Source organism: Stenella coeruleoalba (assembly GCF_951394435.1).
Source record: "Stenella coeruleoalba genome assembly, chromosome: 5".
Classification (NCBI taxonomy): Eukaryota; Metazoa; Chordata; class Mammalia; order Artiodactyla; family Delphinidae; genus Stenella; species Stenella coeruleoalba.
Genome location: NC_137150.1, coordinates 112751197 through 112778262, shown reverse-complemented (window position 1 = coordinate 112778262; position 27066 = coordinate 112751197). Strand labels below are relative to the sequence as shown.

General features: G+C 37.1%; 1 protein-coding gene across 1 annotated transcript in view; it reads right to left on the bottom strand.

The window, feature by feature from the left end:
* Window positions 1-8043: 8043 nt before the first annotated feature.
* ROBO1 (roundabout guidance receptor 1) overlaps window positions 8044-27066 on the bottom strand; it is a gene marked incomplete at its 5' end in the record, with an annotated part of 146705 nt that continues 127682 nt past the window's right edge. The window contains 4 exons of the mRNA XM_079921453.1: window positions 8044-9899; window positions 11374-11567; window positions 18090-18398; window positions 25565-25717. Of these exons, the coding sequence (XP_079777579.1) occupies window positions 9885-9899; window positions 11374-11567; window positions 18090-18398; window positions 25565-25717 (671 nt within the window). The remainder of the gene's footprint in view (window positions 9900-11373; window positions 11568-18089; window positions 18399-25564; window positions 25718-27066) is intronic.

Below are 27066 nucleotides of genomic sequence, written 5' to 3'. Positions count from 1 at the left end.
ATAACTGCCCGAATGCACTAAATCGCCGTGTAAATACTTTTATTACATGGTTCCCACTCTGTTGTGTGTGTACCTGCTTCCCGTTACGTTCTTAGCAAGCATTTCTGGAGCTTATTCATCTTTGTTCTTAGCACATAGTGGATGCTCAGTAGACTGCTGAACCAATGAATGAATGCTTAGATTAAAATCAGGGTAGGGAGCTTGGGTAAAAGTTTATAAGTAATTTAATCGAACTCTGTTGATTACATTGTAGAGGGTGACTATTATTTTAGAATAGTCCAGTAGTCATATTTTTGGCACCACAGCATAGAGCAGGATAAGAAATCAAGTTTTGTTCAAAATGATTGTTTAATTATGCACACCTGAAACATGTGGGGCTTAATTAATGGCAGTTGATAGTAAATCATCCAGATAAATATATTAACTTCCAAATGTATGCTAATCTTATGCATAGGTGCATTATTAGTCAAAGTAATTTATTATTTTTCCTGACTTATTTTTCCCCAAAGTACTCAAGCATTCAAAATGGTAAGGTATCTTACTTATAATAAATGTCTTAGCCCATTTAAAAAAGACAGATTAAAAAAAGAAGTTAAAACCTCTCCAAAAGATTTCTCTTTCCCACAGAGAGGCAGGGATTGCTGAGGTGGGCGAAGCAATTAAAAATTCAACTTAAAAAGTAATATTGTATGACCTTGAGCAACTTCCCAAATTGTTTTGATAAAACAAAGGTATGTGTTCTTTGTTTTTGTTTTTGTTTTGACTGCATTGGGTCTTCGTTGCTGCACGTGGGCTTTCTCTAGTTGCCGCGAGCGGCTACTCTTCGTTGCAGTGCACAGGCTTCTCATTCCAGTGTCTTCTCTTATTGCGGAGCACGGGCTCTAGGCACGCGGGCTTCAATAGTTGCAGCACGCAGGCTCAGTAGTTGTGGCACGCCCGCTCAGTAGTTGTGGCGCATGGGCTTGGTTGCCCCGAGGCATGTGGGATCTTCCTGGAGCAGGGCTCAAACTCATGTCCCCTGAATTGACAGGCAGATTCTTAACCACTGCGCCACCAGGGAAGTCCCAAGGTATGTGTTCTTGGAAGGTTCAGTTGGTTTTCAGTCAGATTGTTAAAGTCCTTTAATTTGAGGAATGTTAATATGGGATTCATATCCTGTATATATCTATATATACCTTTATCTATCTATATATCCATATCTACATCTATACACATAGTCGTTATGTTTTAGAAATTATCATTAATAATTTCTTATTTTTAAAAATCGCCTTTGGAGCCTAAGCAGTACTTTGAGATTTACATATTAGTTAAAGATAATGGAGCTTTAAATATTTGGTGCCAACAGCACAGAACATTTAGCATCCACGCATCTTCCTACTTCCAACACAGACACCATTTTTTCTGCATTTCAGTTATAATTAATGAAATAAAGAAAGTTGGGTATTGTTTCTAAATTTTATTCACAAGTTTCTCATTCCTAAGGGGCAGTTTTGTTTCCTAGAAATAGAAGGAGTTTTAAAGCTGGATTCATATCTATACTCTGTTTATGTCTCTCTCCTGAGAATTTCATCACATTTTTTAGTCTTTCAAAATCTTGGTTTCCTTATCTGTCAAGGGGTTAAGGCTAGCCCTTTCAAAACAATTGTGGCAAAATTTTAATCTGATTACATATTTAAATCATAGCAGGTACACAATAAATGAGTCAAATTTTTCCCCATGAACTATTTATCCATAATTTACTTCCTATGGTATTCCCCATAGTAGCTATTCCAAATGCCTGTCACTCTCCAAGCCCTTACCAACATGTTGCATAATTGTGACTTGTAGGTTTGAAAACAGGGTTTATATAAAGAACCATTCATTCAATTTACTATCACTGCCTCCCCTCTAAAATCACAGGAACAACGTGAAGACTCTTACACACAAAATGAAAAGGCATTTTAGGGATGATTTACACATAACCTTTACAGAGAACACATAGGTAAGATACTGCGTATCTAAACTCCACACTGTGAAAAACATAAGGCAGTCTATTAAATAGTCATTCCATGTAAAAACTCAGGTTTTTATTACGCTGGTTTACAAATATATCTTTTTCCTAACTTCAGGGTTTCCTTAGTGTGGCAGCCAGGGCAAATATTTTGCAGAACCTCTGTTTTATAAACAATTTAAGTCACCTCAAATCAGGCACATCAGTACAATTTTGGCAACACAAGCTCACTCAATCTCATGAAAAAAATGTGACAGCCAATGGTAGCAATCACTAACCAGGCAGCCCTCCTGGAACCAGGGGCCAGCTGCAGGGCCCCAGGAGGAACCCAACAGATACAAATCTGGATTCTGCAGCTCCTTGGGTATGGAACTCACGAGCAGGGGACCTGGGCCCGTGTTGGTCCCAGAACCGAGCCTTAAGGCACTGTCCACCCTGACCAGACTTAGGCACTGGAGGAGGATTTAAGGCACTTCAAAGTGCAGGAGATCCCTGAGTTGCAGGGTGGGGACAGCAGCCCTGCTTGTCCAGGTTAGTTTTGTTACTTTCTGAAGCTGAGCAGGTTGTAGAAATCACTTAAGTAGGAGGCATCGAAAGCTCTGCTTTACTTGAAATTAAAGAACTCAGAGCTTTATTCAAATGCAAGAATAATTTCTAAAACCTCAAAGTGCAACTTCAGTCTTAACGTGTGGAGTTACTGATTATGCCAAAGATCGAAATGAAAAAAAAGTACCAAATCCAAGTAAATATTTTGAGCCCAATTTATTTAAGACAATGGGTTTGTATAAATGTTACAATAGTTCATCAAATGTAAGACTCCATTGATTTGAAGATCTTTATATTCCACTGTGAAAATGCTACCAATTGTAGTTATGAAACAGTGCCTCGATGATAATCTCACAGACACAAATTGTTCACACCCTCAACTTTGCTTGATATTTCATGTTTTTCTGAGGTATTTGATAATTTTACCTGCATTTATTTGCATTGTGCGTGTATAGTATGACACAACTTTAATTAATTATTGTGGTACTGTAAAGCTTATTGCATTGTTAGAAAATGCTCATAGTTACTCTAATGATTCAGTTAATGTCTCACTGCTGTTTGCATACTTTTTTGCTTTTGTTTTGTTTCAGTGATGATAGTGTAAACTTTTTCAGAATACGTTAAATGTCAAACTCAACACCCATAGTACTAACAATTGGTAAGAACTCCACCAATGTGAAAGTAGTATAAATACCGAGGACTAATTTCATATATTCACAGTATGAAAGAAAATTTATCTTAAATTTAGAAAAAGTAAATTGATGATTGCTTAATTTTTGCTAGCATGCTAAAACATTTCCCAATAATCCTGCTTTTAGCATATGGCTTTCAGGACTCCTCTGCGACAGTTCCTTTTGAGTTCAGACTCACGTCATCTTGGCACCTTCCCATCTCAAACACCTGCCATATGCGTGTCCACTATCTGCCCCAGGGTCTTCTACTCCCACCTGGTCTGCTCACTAATGCTTGGGAGATAAATCCCACACCCCACTCCACCTCATGCCACTCCATCCCTACCCCACAAGCAGCCTGCAATCAAGGCAGAAGCAGGAACAAACTGATGAACTTCTAGGCTTGCCTCCTTCTGTGAAAGATTCTGGAAGGGATTCTGTATGATTTTTGGAGGAGCTAGTAGGGTCCCCCTGGAGGCAATTTCACATACTTTAAAGAACAGATATTGACTTCTCCTCTTGTTCTCCTCACATTCCCATCTACTGAAATTAATTCCTAAATAAACAGCACCTAAGTCTTTGTTACAAGTTCTGCCTCTGGGGAACCACAGACAAGGCTAAGTCACTGTTTAATTCTCATCTGATTTAAGGGGGGGGGGGATGTAAATTGCCAAAGTATATTTTTTACTAATTCAAATGATAAAGGTGCAGATTTCATGTAGTTATGAAGGTTAGTGATTAACCTAAAGAATAAGAGGTGCTATGATTCCCTGCTTCTGTAAAGATATTAATGTCATACTTGCTAACTTAGCAATCATATTTGTTTCTTCCACAACTGTTTTTCAAATGCTCTTTGTCTTTCCACTGATGCCCTTATTAATGAAGTTAGACACACGCTCACTGTCTGTTTGTATGAGGTATGTTTTTTAATAGCAGGCAATGAAAACTATTGGGGTGACCAAAAATGTTCATTCGGGTTTTTCCGTAAGATCATATAGGAAAACCCAAACTTTTTGGCCAACCCAATACATCATAACTGTTGCCTGACAGCAAGTGGTTGTAAGACACAGATATATTACAATGAAACTTACATTTGATATGTTAGGGTAAGTGGCTTTCAAACTTTTTTTTTTTTAACATAAAATTACCTGGAATTGTCTCCAAAATGTAAATCATTAGGTCTTGCCTCCTAGGATTCCGACTCAGCAGAATCAGAACAGGAATCAGGAATTTACATTTACAACCAGAAGTCACATCGATGAACATCACTTTGAGAAACATAGTCTCTGGAGAACAAGAATTTTTGAAAATATTTTTTAAATACCCATTTGTTATCTTTCCTCTCACTAATGTTCAAAATAGGCAATAAGGGAAAGAGAAAGAAAGAAAAAGAATATAACTTTTCAACTATTTTAATAGCACTCAAAGTGCTAATTAGTCTAGTTTGTTGTTATGAATAAGACATTTTCATAATAAAGGATTATCTAACTTTGAAGCATAAAGCAACATTTGTTTCCTCATGCAAACTTTGAAGGGAACAACCAAAAAATGTTTAGGATTTGCTTAAAAAGTCAATTTACTATTTCAAAATAATTTTATGCTTGTATTCTGAATATGAGCAAATCTTTTATTTTTAAGCCCAAGATCTCTTAATTTCTTACATTCCATTTCCATATACTCTACATTTTTGTTAATTGTGGGTTAATTTCTTTAAACCACTAAATTCAGAATTTTACAGCTGACAGATAGGTGCTGAGCAAACAGTTCAATTTGGCAGTGTTGGCATCTGTCTTTGTGGTGCTATTTGAATACTCTGTGTTTTGTCATTTTATAAAGACGAGGGAATAATAAAAATGAAAACGCTGATGAAAATGATCTGCTTGGGGTATTTGGTGTGTTACAGACAGAAATGTGGCCTTAATGAGAAGGCACTGGACTTTGCAGGTGGCGTGTGTTCATATATGGAAAAAACAAAACAAAACAAAACTTGAGCATCACTACCAAAACAGAAACTACACGTAGGGATCCAGAAATACAAGGTCCTTAAGGCTATTCACTGGGAGTCTTGATACAGACGCCTTTGTGAAAAGAAAAAGGGCAATGGCCATATTTCTCTGGAGAAAACTTCCCTAAAACTTTTGGACACTAAAATGATCTTTACACTCTCATGCTCAATATTCCATTTAATATGTTGCCAAATCCTTATTTTTTCAACATTTAATTTCTCTCTGCTAAATTTTCTTGAAATAAGCTGAGAAGACTAGAATTTGACAAAAGATATTTCTATTTTTAAAGACTAACCTCCTGGTTTAATGTTTTCTTTCATCTTTTGTAGCAAGATCATATTTTGAAATATTAGCAGAAGCTGCACCTGTTATAAGGTATTTCCTGCTATCCCACCCCACTTGAGGCAGCTGAGAGGGCTTTCTATATATACTGCCCTGAGATGGTTACCAGAGAAATGCAAAGGAATGGTTACCACAGAAAAGCAATTCAACGCTCTCTTTTGGGTTTCAAAATAGATTTTTGAAATCTGTAGCAGAGCGAAGGCTGACTGGCAAGAGATGAGGTCTTGCAAACTAAAGACCTGGCATACAAGCCATATGCATGATAGTTTTTCTCCCTCTCTGCTTCCTTCCCTCTTTTCTTTCCTCTCTCTCTCCCCCTCCCTTCTTCTCTCTCAGTTTCTCTGTCTCTCTCCCTCTCTCTTTCTCCCTCCCTTTCCATCTCACTGGGAAGAGAGAATTAAATAGGAGGTGAGGGAACTAAATATGGCGAGTGTGTCACTGAGGTTTCTGATTCCTGTGCTTTCTCACCTTCTAGTCCTCTAGGGCTTGGGGAATCTGAAAGTAAAGCGACCTATGAGGCTTTTTCCAGTTGAACACCAAAGAGGCAGCAGGTATTGCCCAATAAATATTGGGCACTTACTATATGCTTTACGTATATCAACTCATTTAATCCCAACAACCTTGTAAGGTAGGTATTAATAATTATATTAATATCACTGTTTTAAGATTAAGGCATAGATTCATTACCTTAAACGGTGGTTTACACAGCTAATAATTTGAGGGGCCGAAACTCAAGCACATCTTGTCTGGATCCGGAACCAACGCTTTTTTCTTCATAAAGCAGAAGTAGCTGCCATTCCCTCCCCCAAAGTACGCAGCCTACACGTGACAAGCAGTTTAGGAGACAGAGTGATATGGTGTGAGGCCCTGAGGAAGGGCCTCCACACCCCAGTCTCCAGAGCCCCAGACGGCATGGAAGAGCATACAAAAGTCCCATTCTGGGTCCCCCCCTACACCCAACCTACATCAAAAGACTTAGGAGAGGGTCAGCAAATAATGAGGGTTGTTGAGCTTGGGGAAAGGAGGATGCAGAGTAAAGGTTCTGACAAACGGAGATGAGTGAAAACCTGGACGATAGCAAGAATGCCAAAGCCCCTGCCATCTGACCCCATACACCTTCTACACATGAAGACAGCCTCTGAAATTCTGATACCACCCTGCAGAGAGGGGAGAGAGGAGAAGATCCAGACTCTATATTCAGAGTGATCGAGAAAGATATAACTGAGTTCCCCTGGCATTAACAGTATTTTCTGCCACTAGTTGGAACAGCAGCCCAAAATAGACACTAAGTCTAGTCATTGAGACCTCAAGTCATATGCTTACACCCCTGAATTGTGAAATACATGCTGAAAATGTCATATCCTTGCCCTCAGGAATTCAAAAGCAAGGAAACAAGCTAAAACACCAAGAATTTATTCCACAATTAGGTATTTCACTGTGAATTTTACTCACCGGAAATGGAACCACCCCCATCCTTGAACCACACTTACTTTTTGACCTTTTTAGAAAAACTCTTTGCAGGTTACGGGGAACAGACTATGTGTGAAAAGTGGAGATAGCATGTGTGCAATGATTTCAGTCCATAAATACAACAATATCTTGTATTGTTTTGGAGGTTTACAGAGTCCACGTCATACACATGAATTCACTAAATCATGACAATAGCTCCATGAGGTAGGTATTATTGAATTTACAGGTGAAGTACCTGAGCCTTAGAGGTTAAGTGATATGTCCAAGGAAACACAGCCCATGACAAAACTGGGAGTCAAACTCAGGCCCTCTGATACACATAATTTGTATGTATATCATATACTACAAAAGAGAGACTAACTTAATTTTAGTCAACTCACCGAAAGGAAAAGAAAAATTAGGCCATAAACATATCTCTCCAAATTTTTTTCTTTGATATAGCTTGGAAACTGACTTCTTGACCTATGGACCTATTCATCTCTAGGTAGTTGGTGGTTACTTCATTTTTATAAAATTAAATTTCAAATGATCACCCCCATTTTTTCCATATTTTCAAAGTATGATCAACACAAAATTTAGCAATGTATATGTCATAGGAAAAAAACTTTCACTAAATTCTATTGCCCTTGGAACTTCCAAGACATGATGCCCACTTCATTCATCCAAAGTTGAATAACTAAATATGCTAACTTTAATCTAATGAACAATAGTATGCAACCTGGTATATGATAGGTATTGTATTCTCAAAATTTCACATATATTTGTAACCAGAAAGCAGATAATTACGGATAAACCTTTTGGATTTACATAATTTTCTTGCTGACAAAACATAAGTAGTCCAAACTTTACAAGTCAGATTTATCGTAGTTGAATTCTGACTATTTCAGAAATAGGTTAACTGAAATTCAGATTCATACACATAAACATTTTAGTACATTTTTAATATTGACAAAGTTACTCTCTGATTAAACGACTAACTTTTAGTTTATGATTCATCTTATATCTTTAATTTCAGAAAAGTAAAATGAGAATTTTTCCTTACAAGTAAAACCTGGCTGTTCATAAAAGAGAATTTTTACACATTTGATAATACAGTGGTGACATGTTAAGACAGCACAACTCTGTGATTAAATGGTATACATTTGATAACACAATGCAAAAAAAAGAAATCAACACAAGAAAGAATGATGTATTTGAGAACATTTTTAATAAATAATGTGACAAAATTACTTTTCTGATTATTGGATTTTCAGTATGCAAAATTATGGCTAAAAATAAGAGGCTTCTTACATGAACATAATGAAAACATTAATCACATGGATTGTTCCCTTAGTACTGCACACCTTTTCTATGTAAATTTCAAATTATCTAAATGAACACATTTAGTTTTTGGTGAACACCACCTTTTTTTTTTTTTTGTGGTTCAGTTTTGTTTGGCTTTGTTTTCCAGTGGGGTCAGGCCTGATACCTATATTTGAATAAATGTACATTTTTTTTTCTTCAATAGCACCAATTATAAAGTCAATGAAATTTATATAATGACAAAAAAAGGATCATAAAAATCTACAGTCAGAGGGCATCATTTGGCAATTCAAAGCAAGTAATGCCTCTATTTGAGCTTATAAGGAAATCTTGTAAGTTTCACCATTGGCCACAACAAACTTAAACCTTTTTTTCTTTAAGTCCGGGAAAAGTAAGAACCATTGCGTACATGGCCCACAATAAAGTATGCACGTTACTTCACCATCTGTCATCATTCAAATATTCCAAATACAAACATAGAGCATTAACAAAACAGGTTAAAAACGCTTCTCAACATTTTTTTTCAATAAGACAAAAAAGGTTAATAGTTACAATGGTTTACAAATAAAGTTTAGTGATTGTGCTTTTAAAACCAAAAAAAAAAAAAAAAAGATTAAAAACAGTGCATTACAAAAACAAAAATCAAACTTCCTTAAGTGGCACTTCTGAAATTTGAACTGACACTACCAGAAGAAATTTAGGCCAGTTAAGATAGGGATGTCCTTATTCAATTGGTCATTAAAAACATCCATTTGTTTGTAATATGCATTTATAATTGCTTTTTGATTGAAAAATAGAACAAGGTTTTTGCTAGGCTGACTTATGACAATGACTTGACAACCAGATATCCAACTGGCTTACCCCTACTTATCCAAAAGTACATTTCCAATAAGAATATACTTCAATGATTGAAATGAAGACAAAGTAAAGTACCACCAGGGGTTGCAAAGAGTATATATTTACAATGTTTCTACCCCATTCAAATTGTTTGTGGTTGTTCTGCATTTGCTACGTATTTTTTTTCTCCCAGAAGAGGGTGGTATGAAAGACTGATTTTAAAATCATGTTAAAATGAAGTTATGTTTTAGTTTGCATTAGCAGTTGGTTATAGAAAGATTATAACTTGAGAGCCCTTGACATGAGGTTGATTAGTCAACTTTGTATCTTTGATCAATATTTTGCTGTAAATTGGCTTGGTATATAAGCAGTGCAATGCCACATCTCAGGGGCAAAATGCAAAAGAACTGTTTTGTTCTCTCCTGCTGGCTGATGACTGAAGCAAGAAGTCAAATACTTCCCTTGCTGGAAGCAAGGTGTAATGATTTGTTCCAACAGTGAGGGGAATAGGGAGGTTCTTCGTAAGGATAGGGATCAAACAACAACAATAAAACCCCAATAAACTTTAAAAAAAAATGGTATTCCAATAAGAGGAATAAAAACGACAATTTGTACACTCTGATTGCACTGAACATTTTATCTGGCGTCATATGTCATCAGACACGAGGCATCTTGAGTGATAACTTTCACATTAGATCTCACAAGCCTCTCTGGTTGTCTTCAGCTTTCAGTTTCCTGTAAGAGATCAGTTCTTGTTAAATTTTAAAATAAATCTTAGAGTATTGTCCTATTTCATATTTATTTATATGCTTTTATTCTTATAATTTGTGTTTCTTCATTCATTAACTAGCTACACTAGAAAGTGCTCATGGCAACATATTAATTTGTCAATTTTAGCTGGTTTTGATAGCAAATCTAATAGTTCTCTAACAAGTACTAAACTGTGTTCCACACAGTGTCTGGGTGTTGGCAGGTGTGGCACAGGGTGAGAGGAGAAGGAAGAGGCCAAGTTCTTTACTCCCCCAGCCTCAACTCAACATTATAGCTCAATTTTTATTGGTTTTAAGTAGTAGGTTGTCTATGATGACTTTTTTCCCCAAAAGGGCTCTTCTAAAGAAAAACAATCAAAAACCTAAAAAATAACTTTTCTAACAGCATTTGCAAAAGGAAAGCCTTTTTTTTTTTTTTTTTTTTTTTTTTTTTTTGCGGTACGCGGGCCTCTCACTGTTGTGGCCTCTCCCGCTGCGGAGCACAGGCTCCGGACGCGCAGGCTCAGCGGCCATGGCTCACGGGCCCAGCCGCTCCGCAGCATGTGGGATCTTTCCCGGACCGGGGCACAAACCCGTGTCCCCTGCATCGGCAGGCGGACTCTCAACCACTGTGCCACCAGGGAAGCCCAGGAAAGCCTTCTTATTCCAAACCTCAAAATCAAAATATTGATATATTGGGCATTATAGAAAATTCAATTTGACATAATTAATTATAATTTTTCATCTTGTATTATAAAAAGTTTTAGTTTAACACTCAACTTAAACAATCTGCTTGAGATTAAATATATTTGTAAGATAAATTTGTCCCCAGCTTGTGTTTTTATTAAATGATGAAAACACAATCTTAAAAACAGGGATGATTTTATAATATGATGTGATTTACTGCCAACTCTATCTTAAAACACTACCTATAGATTCCAACAAAGGAGTGTATCTTTGACTCAAGAAGATTGGGAAGGTCAGTGTCAAGTATCAGGTTCCCATTTTCAAAAGACTGAAGATGAACGAGTTGGCCAGGTCATCCTGATTAACTCCAGTGATCACTAGGGTGTCAGGTAACGCAGGCAAAACACCCGCACTCACACCTGATAACTCTGTCACTTTACTGGGTTTTTATAACCTACTGTAATATTATGAATCATAATTATCTAGATCAACAGTTCTTATATCCTAACAACATTTTTGCCATATATATTTCCTATGTGAATAGCTACAGATAAATATGAACCCTAAGACCTAAAAAGAAGCTGTTATTACCATTTAAAACTTTGGAACACATTTCAAAAAAATCATTAAATTCTCAGAATTTCATTTGCTGGCATCAGTGACAGGGTTTGTGATGAAACAGTAACATTTCTGTAGACTGATGATGTTTTTAACTTTGAGACTGATATAAAAACTAGTCTAATGTTGGGAAACGTGAAAAAAATTATAGATACCTCTAATTCTTCATTATTATCTTCTCTTTCATATCCTCCAAGAACTTGCATTTCTGCAATATTTCTTCGACCTACATTTGCTTGTTCTCTTTGTCTGCTTCCTGATCCTCTTGATGACATTGAGCTTGAAGAACTAGGATCTCTGGGATTATTTGATGTCGGAAAAGTAGGTCTACAGTAAGGTAGAATATCCTCTGTGTAATGAAATATAATAAGTGCGTATGAACACCACTGTACATTTCATTGTATAATGTATCACTTGTGTCTGTAATTCTGAATGGGGAAACATCAGTGTTTCTGAGGAATAAATGAGGACGTTTTATAACAGTAATGAACAAGGCAGCAATGTCTTTTGAAAATAACAACCTTGCTGTTTTCCTAGTAGTGGTTGGGATTTTTGTTGACTCTACTCATAAGCTCTTGTCTACCTCAAATTCACTTGAGATCAACATCCTTAAAAGAGGGAACCCAAACCTGGAGTCAGACATGGCTTCCAGTTCTATCCTTAACCATGTGATCTCCCATTATTTTAGGCTTTAGTTTCAACTTTTCTAAAAAAGTGATAATAGTATCTACACTCAGAGGAGCTGCTAGTGTTGATGTGAAAACAAGTGAGACATTCTAATATGTCCCTATGTAAATTATGAAGCAATTATAAGGCATTGATAGAAAAAAAGCCCAGTCTTCTCGAATCACCAAAACAGAGCCAAGCCCGGATTCACTTTCTAGATGCCAACTACCATTTCAATATCATATTTTAAATTGTGAAACCCTGATTCTCAAAAGCCTGACATCATTGCTAGCTTCAAAAAACAAGCCACTCCAGGGGACCTCCCTGGTAGCGCAGTGGTTAAGAATCCGCCTGCCAATGCAGGGGACACGGGTTCAATCCCTCGTTCGGGAAGATCCCACATGCCGCGGAGCAACTAAGCCTGTGCGCCACAACTACTGAGCCTGTGCTCTAGAGCCCGTGAACCACAACTACTGAGCCCGAGTGCCACAACTACTGAAGCCCACGTGCCTAGAGCCTGTGCTCCGCAGCAAGAGAAGCCACTGCAATGAGAAGCTTGTGCACCGCAATGAAGACTAGCCCCTGCTCGCCTAGAGGGAAAGCCTGCATGCAGCAACAAGACCCAATGCAGCCAATAAATAAATAAATAAACAAACAAGCCACTCCAGTTTAGTACTGTCTCCTGAATTTCTAGCTCCATACTGCTTTAAATTTGGTGCTGCATCTATTGATGCATCTTCCGACTGCTCGCTTCTCTCCAAAGCCTATCCATTCTACCCTTTGGACACCAAACACATAAAAAAAAAGCAAAACAAAACCTCTTCCTCATGCCCTTTTGTTTTCCTCCTCTAAAAGCTTCCTCTACGGCCCACATTACCTGAATGAAATCTGATTTCCCCTAAAGTTTCCACTGCAGTTCCCTGCAGTGGAAGGAGGAAGGTTTGCCTTTAGCTCACTAACACCAGCTCTAAATCACTGCTCCTCCACAAAAAACATCCTCCTCTTGTGAGGGCCAAGCAGTCGAGTTACGTAGCCTGTGTAGTCCACCCTGATGATACCTTTTTCCTGTTCTATTCATCACAACTTTAGTTCCTGACGCAGACTTCTGACTCTCTGGGGTTTCACAGTCCATGTGGACCACTACACCTGCACCCTAGCTTCACGGCACTTGGTCCTCTGTGACCTTCGTCTCCAGTCCCTGTTTCATCCACCTTCCTCTACTGAATTTAGTTTTTGACAAACTACATTATGACAAAATATCTCATTTGCTAAAAGCTTTCCCCTAAGTCTGTGCTCTACATAAATCAATACTTTATCTACTGATTGCTTAGCAAAGCTTCTTGAAAAGCAACCTGGACTCAATATTGGTCGTCACAACTCCCATTCACTTTGTATCCCACTGAAATCTACTCATGCCCACATTACTACAAGGAAACTGAGAAAATTCACTGTTGACTTTGATAATGCTAATCATGTTTCAGCCCTTACGTCTCTGGACTTCTCACTGCCCTTCATCTGAAAACCACTATCAATTTAAACATGACTACTCCCTTAGCTCCTATATCCCTCCTTCCTTCCTGGCCAATCTTCTGTGGGTTCTTCTTGTGCAGATGCCCTTATGTTGATGCCCTTCCTGCAGGTTTCTGCTTTTGGTCCAGCGTGCGCACGTGCACACGTGTGTGTGTGTACAGAAAAACCTTTTTCTCCACTCACCCTGGGTGATTTCATCCATTCTCTCATATTGTAAACTTTTCTAGAATACAGCTGCCATGAGGGCAGATATTTTTCTCTGCTTTGTGTACTGATACACTCTCAGTTTGACATAGAATAGGCCATCAGTAAGTATGCTGATTGAATGAATGAGTGGCTTAACTTTTAACTCATCATGATGAGTTATTAATTTATATTTCCTGAACTCTGCCTGGTTGAACACTTCCCTCTTGAGGGTCCCTCAAACTCCACATGTTGAACATTGACTTCATCATGTCCACTTCTCTGAGATTTCTTCCCTCTCTGTATTCCCTAATGTAGCCAATGACATCACTCATCATTAAGATACCTAAGACAGAAAACTGGAATTATTTCAGGATCTTCCCTCCCTTCCAACAAACCTTCCCATAACCCTTAAAATGTATCTTTTCCACACATTCAACTATATAACATGTAAGGATGATTTTAACTCTAAGAAGTTTCCTGAATTTTCCCACTCACTCATCCCTGCTCCCACAGCTTGGTTTATATTCTCTACATCTCTTCTGGGGGTTGAAAATATCTTCTAACAGGTCTCTGCTTCTTAAGTTATTTCCCTCTAAATTGGCTTACTCAGGCACCTTCCTTTTATAGTAACTACAGGCTCTCTCTGATTTAAGCTTACGTTTACTGCAAGAGCTTCATTTTTACCACTTTACCATGTTTAATGTCTAGTAATACTGAATTTCTTACAGCCTCTTCAATGTACCTCGACCTTTCATGCTGACTTTCTCTTCCAGAACAATCTATCCACTCTTCCTACTTAAGCTAAATTCCACCCATCCTGGACACTCAGCTTATGGGTCATTTCCACCAGGAAAGATCAAGAAGTCTTTCTTTATATTCCATCTCCCACAAGACTGGGCTAATTTTCTCTTCTCTGGACTCTCAAGTATCAGAGCATCATAAACATTAACTGGGCATATAGCCTGAGAAAACCATAATTCAAAAAGAGTCATGTACCACAATGTTCATTGCAGCTCTATTTACAATAGCCAGGACATGGAAGCACCTAAGTGTCCATAGACAGATGACTGAATAAAGAAGACCTGGCAAATATATACAATGGAATATTACTCAGCCATAAAAAGAAATGAAATTGAGTTATTTGTAGTGAGGTGGATGGACCTAGAGACTGTCATACAGAGTGAAGTAAGTCAGAAAGAGAAAAACAAACACTGTATGCTAACACATATATATGGAATCTAAAAAAAAAAAAGTGGTTTTGAAGAATGTAGGGGCAGGACAGGAATAAAGACGCAGATGCAGAGAATGGACTTGAGGACACAGGGAGGGGGAAGGGTAAGCTGGGATGAAGTGAGAGAGTGGCATGCCCATATATGCACTACCAAACGTAAAATAGATAGCTAGTGGGAAGCAGCCGCATAACACAGGGAGATCAGCTCAGTGCTCCGTGTCCACCTAGAAGGGTGGCATAGGGAGGGTGGGAGGGAGACGCAAGAGGGAGGAGATATTGGGATATATGTATACGTATAGCTGATTCACTTTGTTATACAGCAGAAACTAACACAACATTGTAAAGCAATTATACTCCAATAAGGATGTTAAAAAAAATATATGAGCGTACCTGTGAATCTATAGATACCTGTCTCCCTCTCTGACTATAAGCTCCTTGAGGTCAAGGTTCATGTTTCCGCAAAAATCTCAGAACTAGTACAATGCTTAATAACACAGTAGATGTTTGATATATGTAGAAATAAATTGAACTAACTGAGGTAAATGTCAGCAAAAATATCAGACCCTGAAGTCTAGAAGACCACTCTCCTTAATTAAAAATAACCATTTGTTACACATGTAAATCAGGGAGCCTCTTTTATTATAAATAATGTAAATTGAATTATGAAGGTTAAAATTATAGCAATGTACAGAATTGATAATTAAAAGACACATAATTTCATCTCTTTGTTCTAATTATGCATACACCAAGATCTTTCCGAGTTGTAAAATTTTCTCCTGAAGAATTGAGCTTACTTTGGAGGAAGGTTGCCTGTGAGCAGCAAATTGGTCTGCACTTTCAGCCAGACATAAATTTCATAATTTATGAATCACTACTTGGAGTATAATCACACAAAGTTAAAAGTTCAGATCACCTTTGGCTTAACTGACAAAAACAAGCAAAGTTTTTCAAACTTCAGATTGTGGTGATGTCACCAAGTACTCTGCGGTCACATAGGAATGCACAGTGTTACCATCATTTCACGGCTGAGTCCATGCCTGGATGAGGGATTCAGGCTTCTGTCACAGAACAAAGTGAAACTGTCTTCCATATTGAAAGGAAGTTGCTAATGACCAGATGCCCGTAGTAAATAGAACAATAGATGTCTAATCTTACCAAAGTACAGCTTTGAAAATACAGTTGTAGTTAAAGTGCACTTACAGCCTTCTAAGATTCATTTCCCCATCATTCTTTCCTGATTCCTTCATCAATCACCTTCCTTTTCTTGTATCTCTTCTGCCTAAATAGTTTCTTCTCCTTATTCTATAATAATGTTCAAATACACTATCCTAAAACATTTTCACAGATTCTGCCTTCCTGTCAAACCCTACCTCGACCTCTCTTCTCCTTCCCAACCTTCTGCGAAGAGCCCATACTCATCACCCCCTTCCACAACTTCCATTCACTTTCCAGCCCCCTACAGGCAGGATTCTATTCTGACTACTCCACTAAAAACAGTTCTTTTAAATACAACCCACAAAAAACATTTTGTAAAATCTGTGTGTCCTCCACCCATTCTCTCACCCTCACCCCCATTCACACCTACCTTTTACTTCTGTGGCATTTTATATTCCTTCCTATCTTAAAATTTCTATCTCCATTCTTTCTAGGATACTATTATTTCTAGCTTGGATAGCTTGATTATTTTATATCACTGGGTACATCCACCTCAGTTTCTATATAGAATGTCCCTCTGCCGAACATGTAAGTATGTATGTATGTATGTATTTTTATTGAGGTGTAGTTGATTTATAACATTATATTAGTTTCAGGTGCACAACGGAGTGATTCAATATTTTTATACATTAGGCTCTATTTAAAGTAATGGCTATATTCTCTGTGCTGTACAATATATTCTTGTAGCTTATTTATTTTATACATAGTAGTCTGTACCTCTTTATTCCCCATTCCTATCCTGCCCCTCCCCCTTTCCCTCTCCCCGTGGGTAACCTTTAAATACAATCATCTCTGACTGTGGTGTGTTGGAGAGAGCTCACTTGTTCTCATAAGAGCTCACTGTACTCGTCTCCTCCCAACTCCACATACACTGATTTCATATTAGTAGCTTGAAACTAGCCATTTTGGGAGTAATTGCACAACAGAAGTAAGCAAATGGCTACAAACTGGAGGTTTGTTTTGTTTTCTTTCCAGAGAACTGATTGTTAAACATTATCTACCGTATCACTCACTGCAAGATAATTTAGCTTTTGTAATTCAAACAATTTTCACCTCTGTGTTGCTGGTTCTAAAATCCACTCTCTACCTACAACCTTTCTCCTGATCTTTAAACTTAGTTCTCTAAGTTCTTATTGATTTTCTTCATATCTGTGTTCTTGTCAGTACCTTAATCCATTCATAACTGAAGTTATTTTCCACAAGACTTTTTTCCTTTTCCCCATTCTTCTTTACATTGGTTAATACAATTATGTTCCACTAGTCATAGAGAGCCATCTCGTTAACATCTGAGTAACTTTTCTTTTACTCCATTAGTTCATTTTACTTTTTTACATTCAATTAGTCACCAAGTCCTATAAGGTCTACCTCTGAAATGCCTATGTAGTTTGTTTCTCCTTTTAATTTGCATAACTGTTTTAATTCAGTGCTTTCATATTTTATACCTAGATTATTTTGCAATGTTCTGATACTTTCAGCTACCCAATTCCCGACTCTTCCTTCACTGTAGAGTGCTGTCAGTTATTTTTTTAAAACACAAATCTGATTATGTAATTTCTTGATCAGATTTTTGGCTGGCTCATCACTGCCCATATCATAAATCCCAGACTCTTCAGAATAGTATTCCCTGCCTTCCCAGTCAGGCTAAACCACCTTTCTAGTTGTATCTTTTACCATTTGTCCCTGGCCCCAAGTATCTAATTCTCCAGCCAAACTGTAAATAAGTATTCACCAAACATTCATTTTCCCACTTTCATATTTTTTCACCACTTATTTCCTTTGCCAGATATCCCCTTCTCCCTGTTTAACTTGTGGAAATCATGCTTTCCTTTAAAATTCAACTCAGTTGGCACCTCTCCAAGGAAGACTTGCATATGTCATGTATTAGAATTAACTGTATTCAAATTATCTGGGAGCATGCCTGTCTCCTCCAACAGAGAGCAAATTTCTAAATCTCACCCTTTGCACAGGATCCTAAAGAACCTAGCAGAGTACCATGCAAACATGTTCAATCTATATTTATTGGCTGCTTGACTAAATCAGTACCTTGGATGAGATGAGTCTTTGCTGGTGGAAGGTCTCGTTTTGCTGCCTTGTTTCCTCGTCCTTTCCCATCATTTTGCTGTTCCTGTGCTTCTCTGGGGTCACCTGGATTTGGTCGCATTTCAGCAACCTGTCTTCCATCCAATACTTCTCTCCCCTTGTAACTGCCTCCTTTTCTCTCTGATGATCTGTCTGTTCTCGTTTCTATGGAAGGGAGTTTTGGCACCATTACAGGTCGTACCTCCAGCTGTGCCTTGGATTGGGCAGTGGGTGACTTTATAGCAGGAGGTGGCACAGGAGGAGGTGGAAGATCTAAAAAGAAATATTTAAAATACTGTAAAAGTTTGCCACTTATAAAGTTGTCAACATTAGCATTGCCATTAGAGTCACATTCAACTGTGAGATAATATATCTTAAATGAACTGGAACAACTGAAGGCAACCAAGGAATAAGATGACCAACAATTTTAATGTACTCTCATTTTCATCTAGCACAGGAATATTGAATCATAGAGCTGGGACTTAGAGGTTATCTGGTCTTGGGATGGCTACCATGGTGGGTATGTATGCCATAACTTTCTCTACTGCAACCACGGCAGATTTTCCCAATTGATTTCAGCGTAATGTTGCTGATTCCAGATGGATACCCTTACGCTTGAGGCAATCACTTCAAATTGACTGAGGCTGGCACTTGAGTTGAGACCTATTTGCCATCCCTAATCCACCCTGAATCCTTTCTCATTTTGTAGATAGGGAAACTCAAGCACACAGATCTTAAGTTATTTTCCAATCTTAAAGGTAAATATGATCAGAACCAGGACTAATGCCCCCAAATTCTTAATTTTTGGTTCAGTGTTGTTTATACTACTATTTCATTCTATCGGATGTTCACAATCTACCATTCACTGATGGGATCTCTCCACTTTGTATATGCACCCACAGATTTTAAACAAGATGATCACTAGTATAAATATAATTTAATCTATATCTATAATTATATATTAATATATTACACATAATTGGATATTATATATAATTCAACTTCTATTATAGACATACTTAAAGATAAAATTAGGCATAAAATTTGATTTCTAGAAAATTCATTTCCTTTAAGTGGTGTTATTTTTTAAAAATGACTCCTATGTACATACTCCAGGGAAAACAAATAAATAACCTAGTAATAGCTGGAAAGTTAATAGAAGACTATGAATAGCTTCCAGTTTTAGGCTGTTCTGGTGTAGTCTGGAGGATGGATTAAAAGGAAAGTCTTGAATCCAGGAGGCCAAGAAGTTATTTTAATAGCTCAGTAAGTAATGATAGGAGATAGAATTGTATTGTTGCCTGTTCAGATGGAGAGTAGATATGTTTGAGAAAGTAAAAGGAAGAAAAAATCAGTATTATTTAATGATCAATTGAATATAATAGGGGAAGACTATCCATTAGATAACTTTTAGGATTTTTGCCATAGTTGACTAGAGGAATGAGAGAAACATCTCTGAAGATGAGGAATATAGGGGTGAGGAAGAGATGGTTTGTAAGGGAAGAACGTGAGTTCCATTCTAGAAAAGTAAATAGGAGGGGCTTTTGAAGTATCCAGATAGAGATGTCCAGCAGGTCGTTGTACATAAAATCTGAATTTCAAGGGAGGTCAAAACCAGAGACACAGAGATTTGGGAATTATCAGCATAGTTTTTTTCGTCATGACTTTAGAAATGGTAGTTTCCATATTTGCAGAGAAATGTCTGTGTGATAGAATAAGTCAACTAAAACATGTACAGAACATGTATTAAATGCTTAGTTATTACAAACTTAACATTAAGATTTTCCACAAAAAATATACACTCACATGGTAAAAATTCAAAAGTACATAAAGACTAGGAAATACAATCCTTTATACCTCCCTACCTTCATTTCCAATCCTCAGTATTGGTGCAGAGGTAATCAGTTTGAATAGGTTTTTATAGATCATTCCAGAAATTATTTATGCATCTAAAGCAGGGCTGCCAAGTTGCAAAACTCCAGGGAACACCATTCACATTAGGAACTATGTAAAATGGCCACATCTGGGATTGTGTAGAGTGGCTGTCTGCTTTCTTAGTAACATAAAAGGGATTGCACTTTTTTCACCTGTGTAGTTGTATACATTTTCATATGTGTACATATAATTACCTCTTTTTATGAAAAGTTTGTATAATGTTCTGTTTTATGAATATATCATTATTCATATCAATCCCTACAGAGGAATATTTAGGTTATTTCCAGATATTTTACTATTATTAGCAATGGTCCACTGACTATCATTTACATATACCAGCATAATAAACTCTTGAATATTAAAATTGTGCCTTGAAAGTTCTTAATATAATAGCAAATTAAGGGTTCTAGGAAGCATCAGTTTTAATCTAGTATTTCTCATTATTTTATTTTTTTAAAAAATAATTAATCCTTTTCTTTTGTTCCTTAAGTAGATACGAATTTTTAAAAACTAATTTTCTTTTGACCTTATGTGCTATATAACTAAGGCATTAGAATTTGTTGTATTGGTTTTTGAAAGCAGAAAGCTTGAGGTACCATCTTACTACCAGCTGTTTTACTTAGGACTCCATTATTAAAAGTGGTCAGACTGTAACTTGCATTTTGTTGTTGTTGTTAGTTCTCACAGCTCACCACGTTCTCCTTTTCATGTAAACGGCCTCAATACTTTTTATCTAAAATGGGGGCCATGGGCTTCCCTGGTGGCACAGTGGTTGAGAGTCTGCCTGCCGATGCAGGGGACACGGGTTCGTGCCCCGGTCCGGGAAGATCCCAGGTGCCACGGAGCGGCTGGGCCCGTGAGCCATGGCCGCTGAGCCTGCGCGTCCAGAGCCTGTGCCCCGCAATAGGAGAGGCCGCAGCAGTCAGAGGGCCGCGTACCACAAAAAAATTTTTTAAATAATAATAAAAATAAAATGGGGGCCAAAGTACAGTCCATAGCGTTAATTTTCCCAAGAATCTGGGAAAATCAAAAGATTTTTTTGTCTTACAACATAAATTGCCGTTGTCACTAGTGTTGATTTTCCTCCTTTACGACTTTAACAATTTGTTTTAAAACAACACTTAAAAAAAAGTACTATCATGATATTCTCCCTCATCTGCTGCTTGTTTATTAAAAACAACCAAAGAGTTAGAAGACAGATTGTAGTCAGTGGCTTAAAGCCAAGAGGCCCAAGGCTGAGCTGTTCTAAGTTCAGACTTGGCCTGGGACTGACAATGCGAGGAGAAAAGCCTAATTCAGAACATACCTGGAAGCAGAGCGAATGAGTGACTGCAGGCTCATTTCTGCACTATCTGCTTGCTACAAACTCAAACTGATTGCAAACACAGTTTATCAGGAAGCTGATGACTGCCACTATCATCAAATCGTAAAATGTCTGTGCTTATTGGATCGCAAAGCTGATGATTATCACTATCATAAGATCATACAAAGCCTTGGGAATCTATAACTCTTGAGACAAAATCTATTACTGGATGCTCTATATAGGTATATAGATACACCTGTATCTATAATACAGGTAGAAAAAGAGAAGAGAATCCAATGATATTTCTAAGAGTTCTAACTTCCTGCATATAATTGCCACTGTATATAAGTGACAGAGGGGAATGCTGGTGGGCGTAATTTCTTAATATAAACAGATTACCAAATAAATTCTTTTTTAGGTATTGTAAAATCCCTGAGTCAAATCAGGGATTATCATAGTATAAACAATTCTATATTTCATAAAGTGATAAATAGTACTTTCATCCAGTTCATACCCCTAATAGCTAAAATTCGGTTTAACAAATGGGATTATGGAACTCATATATATGTATAGACTCTTTCTTTATACAATCATATAAACACCATTCTTTATACAAGACTGTCTAAATACCAATATAATGCATGTAAAGTAATACGTAAGAACATACACATGGAGACAATTCTGCCGGCGTTAACTCACTACGGAGATCCAGCACTCTATTTACTTAACTACTTAAATTCCCAGACCTTGTAATTAATGATATATCAAGTCAAAACAGCATCATTCCAAAGAGGGTGGTGAATTTATAATTTATGAAAAGTAGAGCTGGAGAAATAATGTAGATTTGGTTTTTAAATCAAGTATGTAAATGCTTCAGAAGGGGTTGAAAAGCGGTGGAAAGAATCAATTAGAAGGTCCTAGAAATGCACTTATGCTTGGCTTTAACTCGATAAAAGTCTGACTGATAAATATTCATATATTTTAATCCTACCCTTCATCTGGGTTAAACTTGGAAGCGGCAAATATGAAATAAATAAAGAGTTGGATTCTGCCTGTCAGTGTGTCAATAGCATGCAGCCTTCTGCTTTGCAATGAGTACTCCCTGAGTGTTTATGAGACCCAGAATTTACCTGCAAACAAGGTATGGCACAGTGCCATGGATTAGGGGCTTGTGGGCTGTTACGGGCTGAATTGTGTCCCCTCCGAAATTCACATGTTGAAGTCCTCATCCCCAGTGCCTCAGAATGTGACTTGTATTTGATGACAGGGTCTTTAAAGAGGTAACTAAATTAAAATGAGGTCCTTAGGGTAGGCCCTAATCTAACCTGACTGGTGTCCTTATAAGAAGAGGGCACATACATTCACTGAGGGAAGACCAAGTGAAGACACAGGGAGAAGGTGGTCATCCACAAGCCAAGAAGAGAGGCTTCAGAAGAAACCAACCCTGCCTACACCGTGATCTTGGACTTTTAGCCTCCAGAACTGTGAGGAAATAAATTTCTGTTGTTTAAGTCACCTAGTTTCTGGTACTTTCTTAGGACAGCCCTAGAAAACTAATCAGAGCTGACTGACAAGGATCATCACAAATTACTCTTTATCATTTGAGACCCAGCCACTCTTTATCTCTCCTTATAGAATTTACAAAAATTCTGCAAAGGAAACTGATAATTTGAACAAAATTGACAAAGTAAAGATGCTGCACACTCGACTGACATACCATAGGCTGAAAATAGCTCACGTAAGAAGTCTATTGACAATAATCAAACTCATCCATCACAGTTGATGTATTTTAATCATAAAAAGCAAAAACGAAAGAACCCTCCAGGTCTTACTAATATATTTAATTCTCATTTTCACAATTCGCAGCTCTTTAAATTCTTTCTTTCCCTTCCCTCTCTCTCTTTCTTTAATAACTGTACAAATTGTATCTGCAATTGAGTTTCTTCATGAATGAACTGTAAATAGTTTTTTCAAAAAATGAGAAAGTGATTTCTGATAAAATGATGTTTGTTTCCATGCTATAATCAGTACTATCAAGAGTATGTGCATTTCTTTTATTGGGTGCATTAAGAAGTATCTGCATTTAAATGATTTTTGTTCATCAATAAGCATTATGGAAATGTATAAAATAACACATAGCTTTGTTATTTTTTTCGTTACCAAATCAGAAAGCATCCAGAATTATATTCAAGACTTGTTAGTACAGGAAACATAACTAAAAGACAGTTGGTTATCAAAATGCTAAAAGGAAGGTAAAGCTAGTATTTAAAAAACAGCTTTAGTTGTATCTCAATTTTGTCTATTTCTGTGACTTAGAGAAAATAATTACTGGCTTCTACATTGTGGTATATATTATGACTACTCTGCATAATCACTTGTGAAATGAACATTTAGAAATTTAAATAATATTTCTTATTAACTTTTTCGCTTTCAAATATTTTAACATATTTCTTTGGTATTTCTGAAATTAACTTAAAAAATAACTTGGTTGCTTCATCATTCAATTTAATAGCTGTTATTCAGGGATTAGTTACAATTTATATTTAATTATTAAACACACTGAAATAAGTACTACAGAACGTGGGGCAATAAATATAGATCACAATTTTCAAGCACAGTGTAATTTGTAACTGCAACACTATGCCCTTTAACTGGCATGTTTACATTATTTAAAGCATTTTTTTTATTGGAGTATAATTGCTTCACAATACCGTGTTAGTTTTAAAGCATTTTAAAAAGCATCACTCAATGCCAGAAGCCCCTTGAAACAAGTATAAATAAGAGGTAGAAAGAGCTACACAAACCTTTAGGCTAGGTTTTTTCCCTGATGTATTCAACCTAGATGTATTTACATCAAGGTTTGATGTTTGACCAGTTTTCTCTTAGGAGCACTCTCTTCTAGATAATAAAAACTGATAGAAGAGCTATAAAACTTGTAAGATGCCATTATAGGGATCCCATAAATGTAAAACTGCCAATAGAGTTTGGGGATTTACACCTAGTGTTTGTCCCTTCACAGAGGGAAACATGCACAAAGCCACTATAATAACCCTTCAAAACCGGATAATATTCTGACAGCTCAGTTTCGCTGACAAAAGAGTCCTGGGCAGGATCCAGGAGGCCCAGGTGCGCTGTGTCATGCCAGTATTTAATGTAGTCTAATATCAGATAGATGCTAGTGAGAGAAAATACTCCGAATAAAGTATAGATAATAGCATGGACAGCCACTCATTGCAAAATTACTTGTGCTCATCATGCTGTGAGCTTTGTATTAAATTTTTTCTGTCAAGTGGCAGGAATCAGAGAAGTGCCTCAGAAAACCTTCCTTGTAACCTTGGATAAGGATCTATAACATTGGTCTTTCATATGGTAATGGAAAATGATGCCCTTTGCGAAACATTGCTGACTGGTAATGAAGGTTCTATCAGGTTGGGGAACAGCGCCTGTGACAATCTTCTCCCCCCAGCCCTTTAGCAGATTCAGCAAACTTGACAAGATGGGTGAGTCTGAGAGAATTTATCTTACGTGAATTTCCAACAAAGCCCTTGGGGTTGTTTTATAAAACGAGAAGGTGGCAGTTTAATAAATGCCGGGCCACCTGAGGCACTTTCATTAAAGGCTTTCTCTAGACAACATCACAATGTTTGCGGTATTCTCCTGTGCTCCCTGGAGAATACAAGCCTTACTTCTTCAGTGAGAATGGATACTGTATGTGAAGGCATGAAGGAAGATGATTCGATTTGCCTTTTGGGGCAAAGACTAACTGTTCATATCATCACTATAGTTAGAATGTATGTTCAAATGAGCTTATTGTCTTCTATTTGAATGCAAAATTCACCAGGAAAAAAAGTGAGGACATTTCGGAAGAGTTATCAGTGAACGTGGTGAAGGTTAACCCTATGCCATGACTTCAACTACAATAATGTCTATTTGTTTAAGACTATATAATAACCTTTGAAGAATATTAAAAGTATTATACATTGTTTTACTTTCTGAAATAACCTACTTACTAGAAAACTTCAGGGACTTGAGGTGCCTGACAAGATATGGAAGTCAATCATTCCTATAAGTAATATGAGGCTTACTGTTTAATGAATTTTTAATGTAATTTCTAATGTCAGTGGATGCATTTTCAAGTCCTGGAGAGCCAGGGTAAAGAGGAGAGATTCATAGATGTTTCCATCCGTTTCAATGGACTTACCATCTGTGTAGGCTTCTCTGCGCAGATGTCCTGGCTGGTGTTTTTGTTTCTTGGCTGGTCTAGCCTTCTGTACTACCGCAGCACTCATGTTGCTGTCTGTGGAAACAGGACTTGTGGGTCTAGGACACTGGGATGCATGAAAATGTCGGCGGCCTGAGGAAAAATATCAGAGCCAAACTCACCAATAAAGTTTAATTTAATTTAACACTAATAATCAAAATAAAACACTAAAACTATAAACATCCCTAATTAAAAAAAAAAGCTTAAATAAACTATTCTAGTAAACAATAGGATTCTTCTTATTCTGCTTGAGCTATCCACTGGAAAAAATACCCTAAAAGCATTTTCAGGCTCTTTTTTTTAACCATGGTACCTTTATTCTGATACCTATTTATTAAAGAAAAGCATTTTGACTGTTGCATCTACCTTCACTAAAGTGTTATGATTAAACAAAAATGTTAATTAAATTTTTACATAATATATCCAATGTCTGTTGCTTTCTCAAAAGGAATAGCCAGGGCCCTTAAGAAATTCATATTCTAAGAATGAACAGTACAAAATACATCCCTTATTTTAATTAAATATGTTTGTGCTATTCTTTGAAGACAGATTCCTAGTATCTTAATACATTCTCAGGTATTTTCTCTTAAGGTGGCCTGGAATTAAGCTAGCTCACGTATTCAGACCTGCCAAAAATTACTCACACCCCTTTTCTCTCACAAGATATTTATTTGCTGGTTATGGATATTTAAAGTGACCCCCTCCAGAGACTTTTATATTTTTTGGTGATGGTATAGGTAGTTGTTTTCTGTTATTTGATTTTAGAGGGACAATATTCACAGGTGATAAATGACTCTGCTAATCAGACATGGTGCACTGCGGTGCTCTCCAATTCTCTGGCCTTTTCTTACAGAGACATATTACAACAGCACAAAATATTTAATCCATAATGGCAGTGGAGATCTATTGGCCCTACACTTGACCTTTGTTATTTTGGTTCCTTGAAATTCCAGAGATTCAAATCCAGAACTTTCTGTTGTACTACAAGAAACCTCAGAGAGACCTAGACAATATGTGTTTTGGCTATAAACAGAAGAAGCCACGTATAGTAAAATCAACACATTTAAATGTGCTAACGGAAGCATATTAAGTAAAAGACATTAATGCAGCCAAGTGAGAAGCAATGTGATTGGATTATTCATTCATATTAACTTCAAGTCATATGATAAGCAGCACCCCTTCCTGAAAAGAACACTTTAATAAGCAGAGTCCAATGCCTGTTTAGTTCATTATAATTATGAACCGAACGAAAACCAGAAGAGCCACTAAATTACAGTACAATAAAATATTAAACCAAACTCTTTTTAGCTATGATGGAGACTATTACAATTAAAGTTATATATCCATGAAAAGAGAATTAGGGCTGAGACTGAACCCATTACTCATTCTATTGTGTAAGGCCATCTACTGCTCATAGACCCTAAGGCATAAGGTCGTTCGCA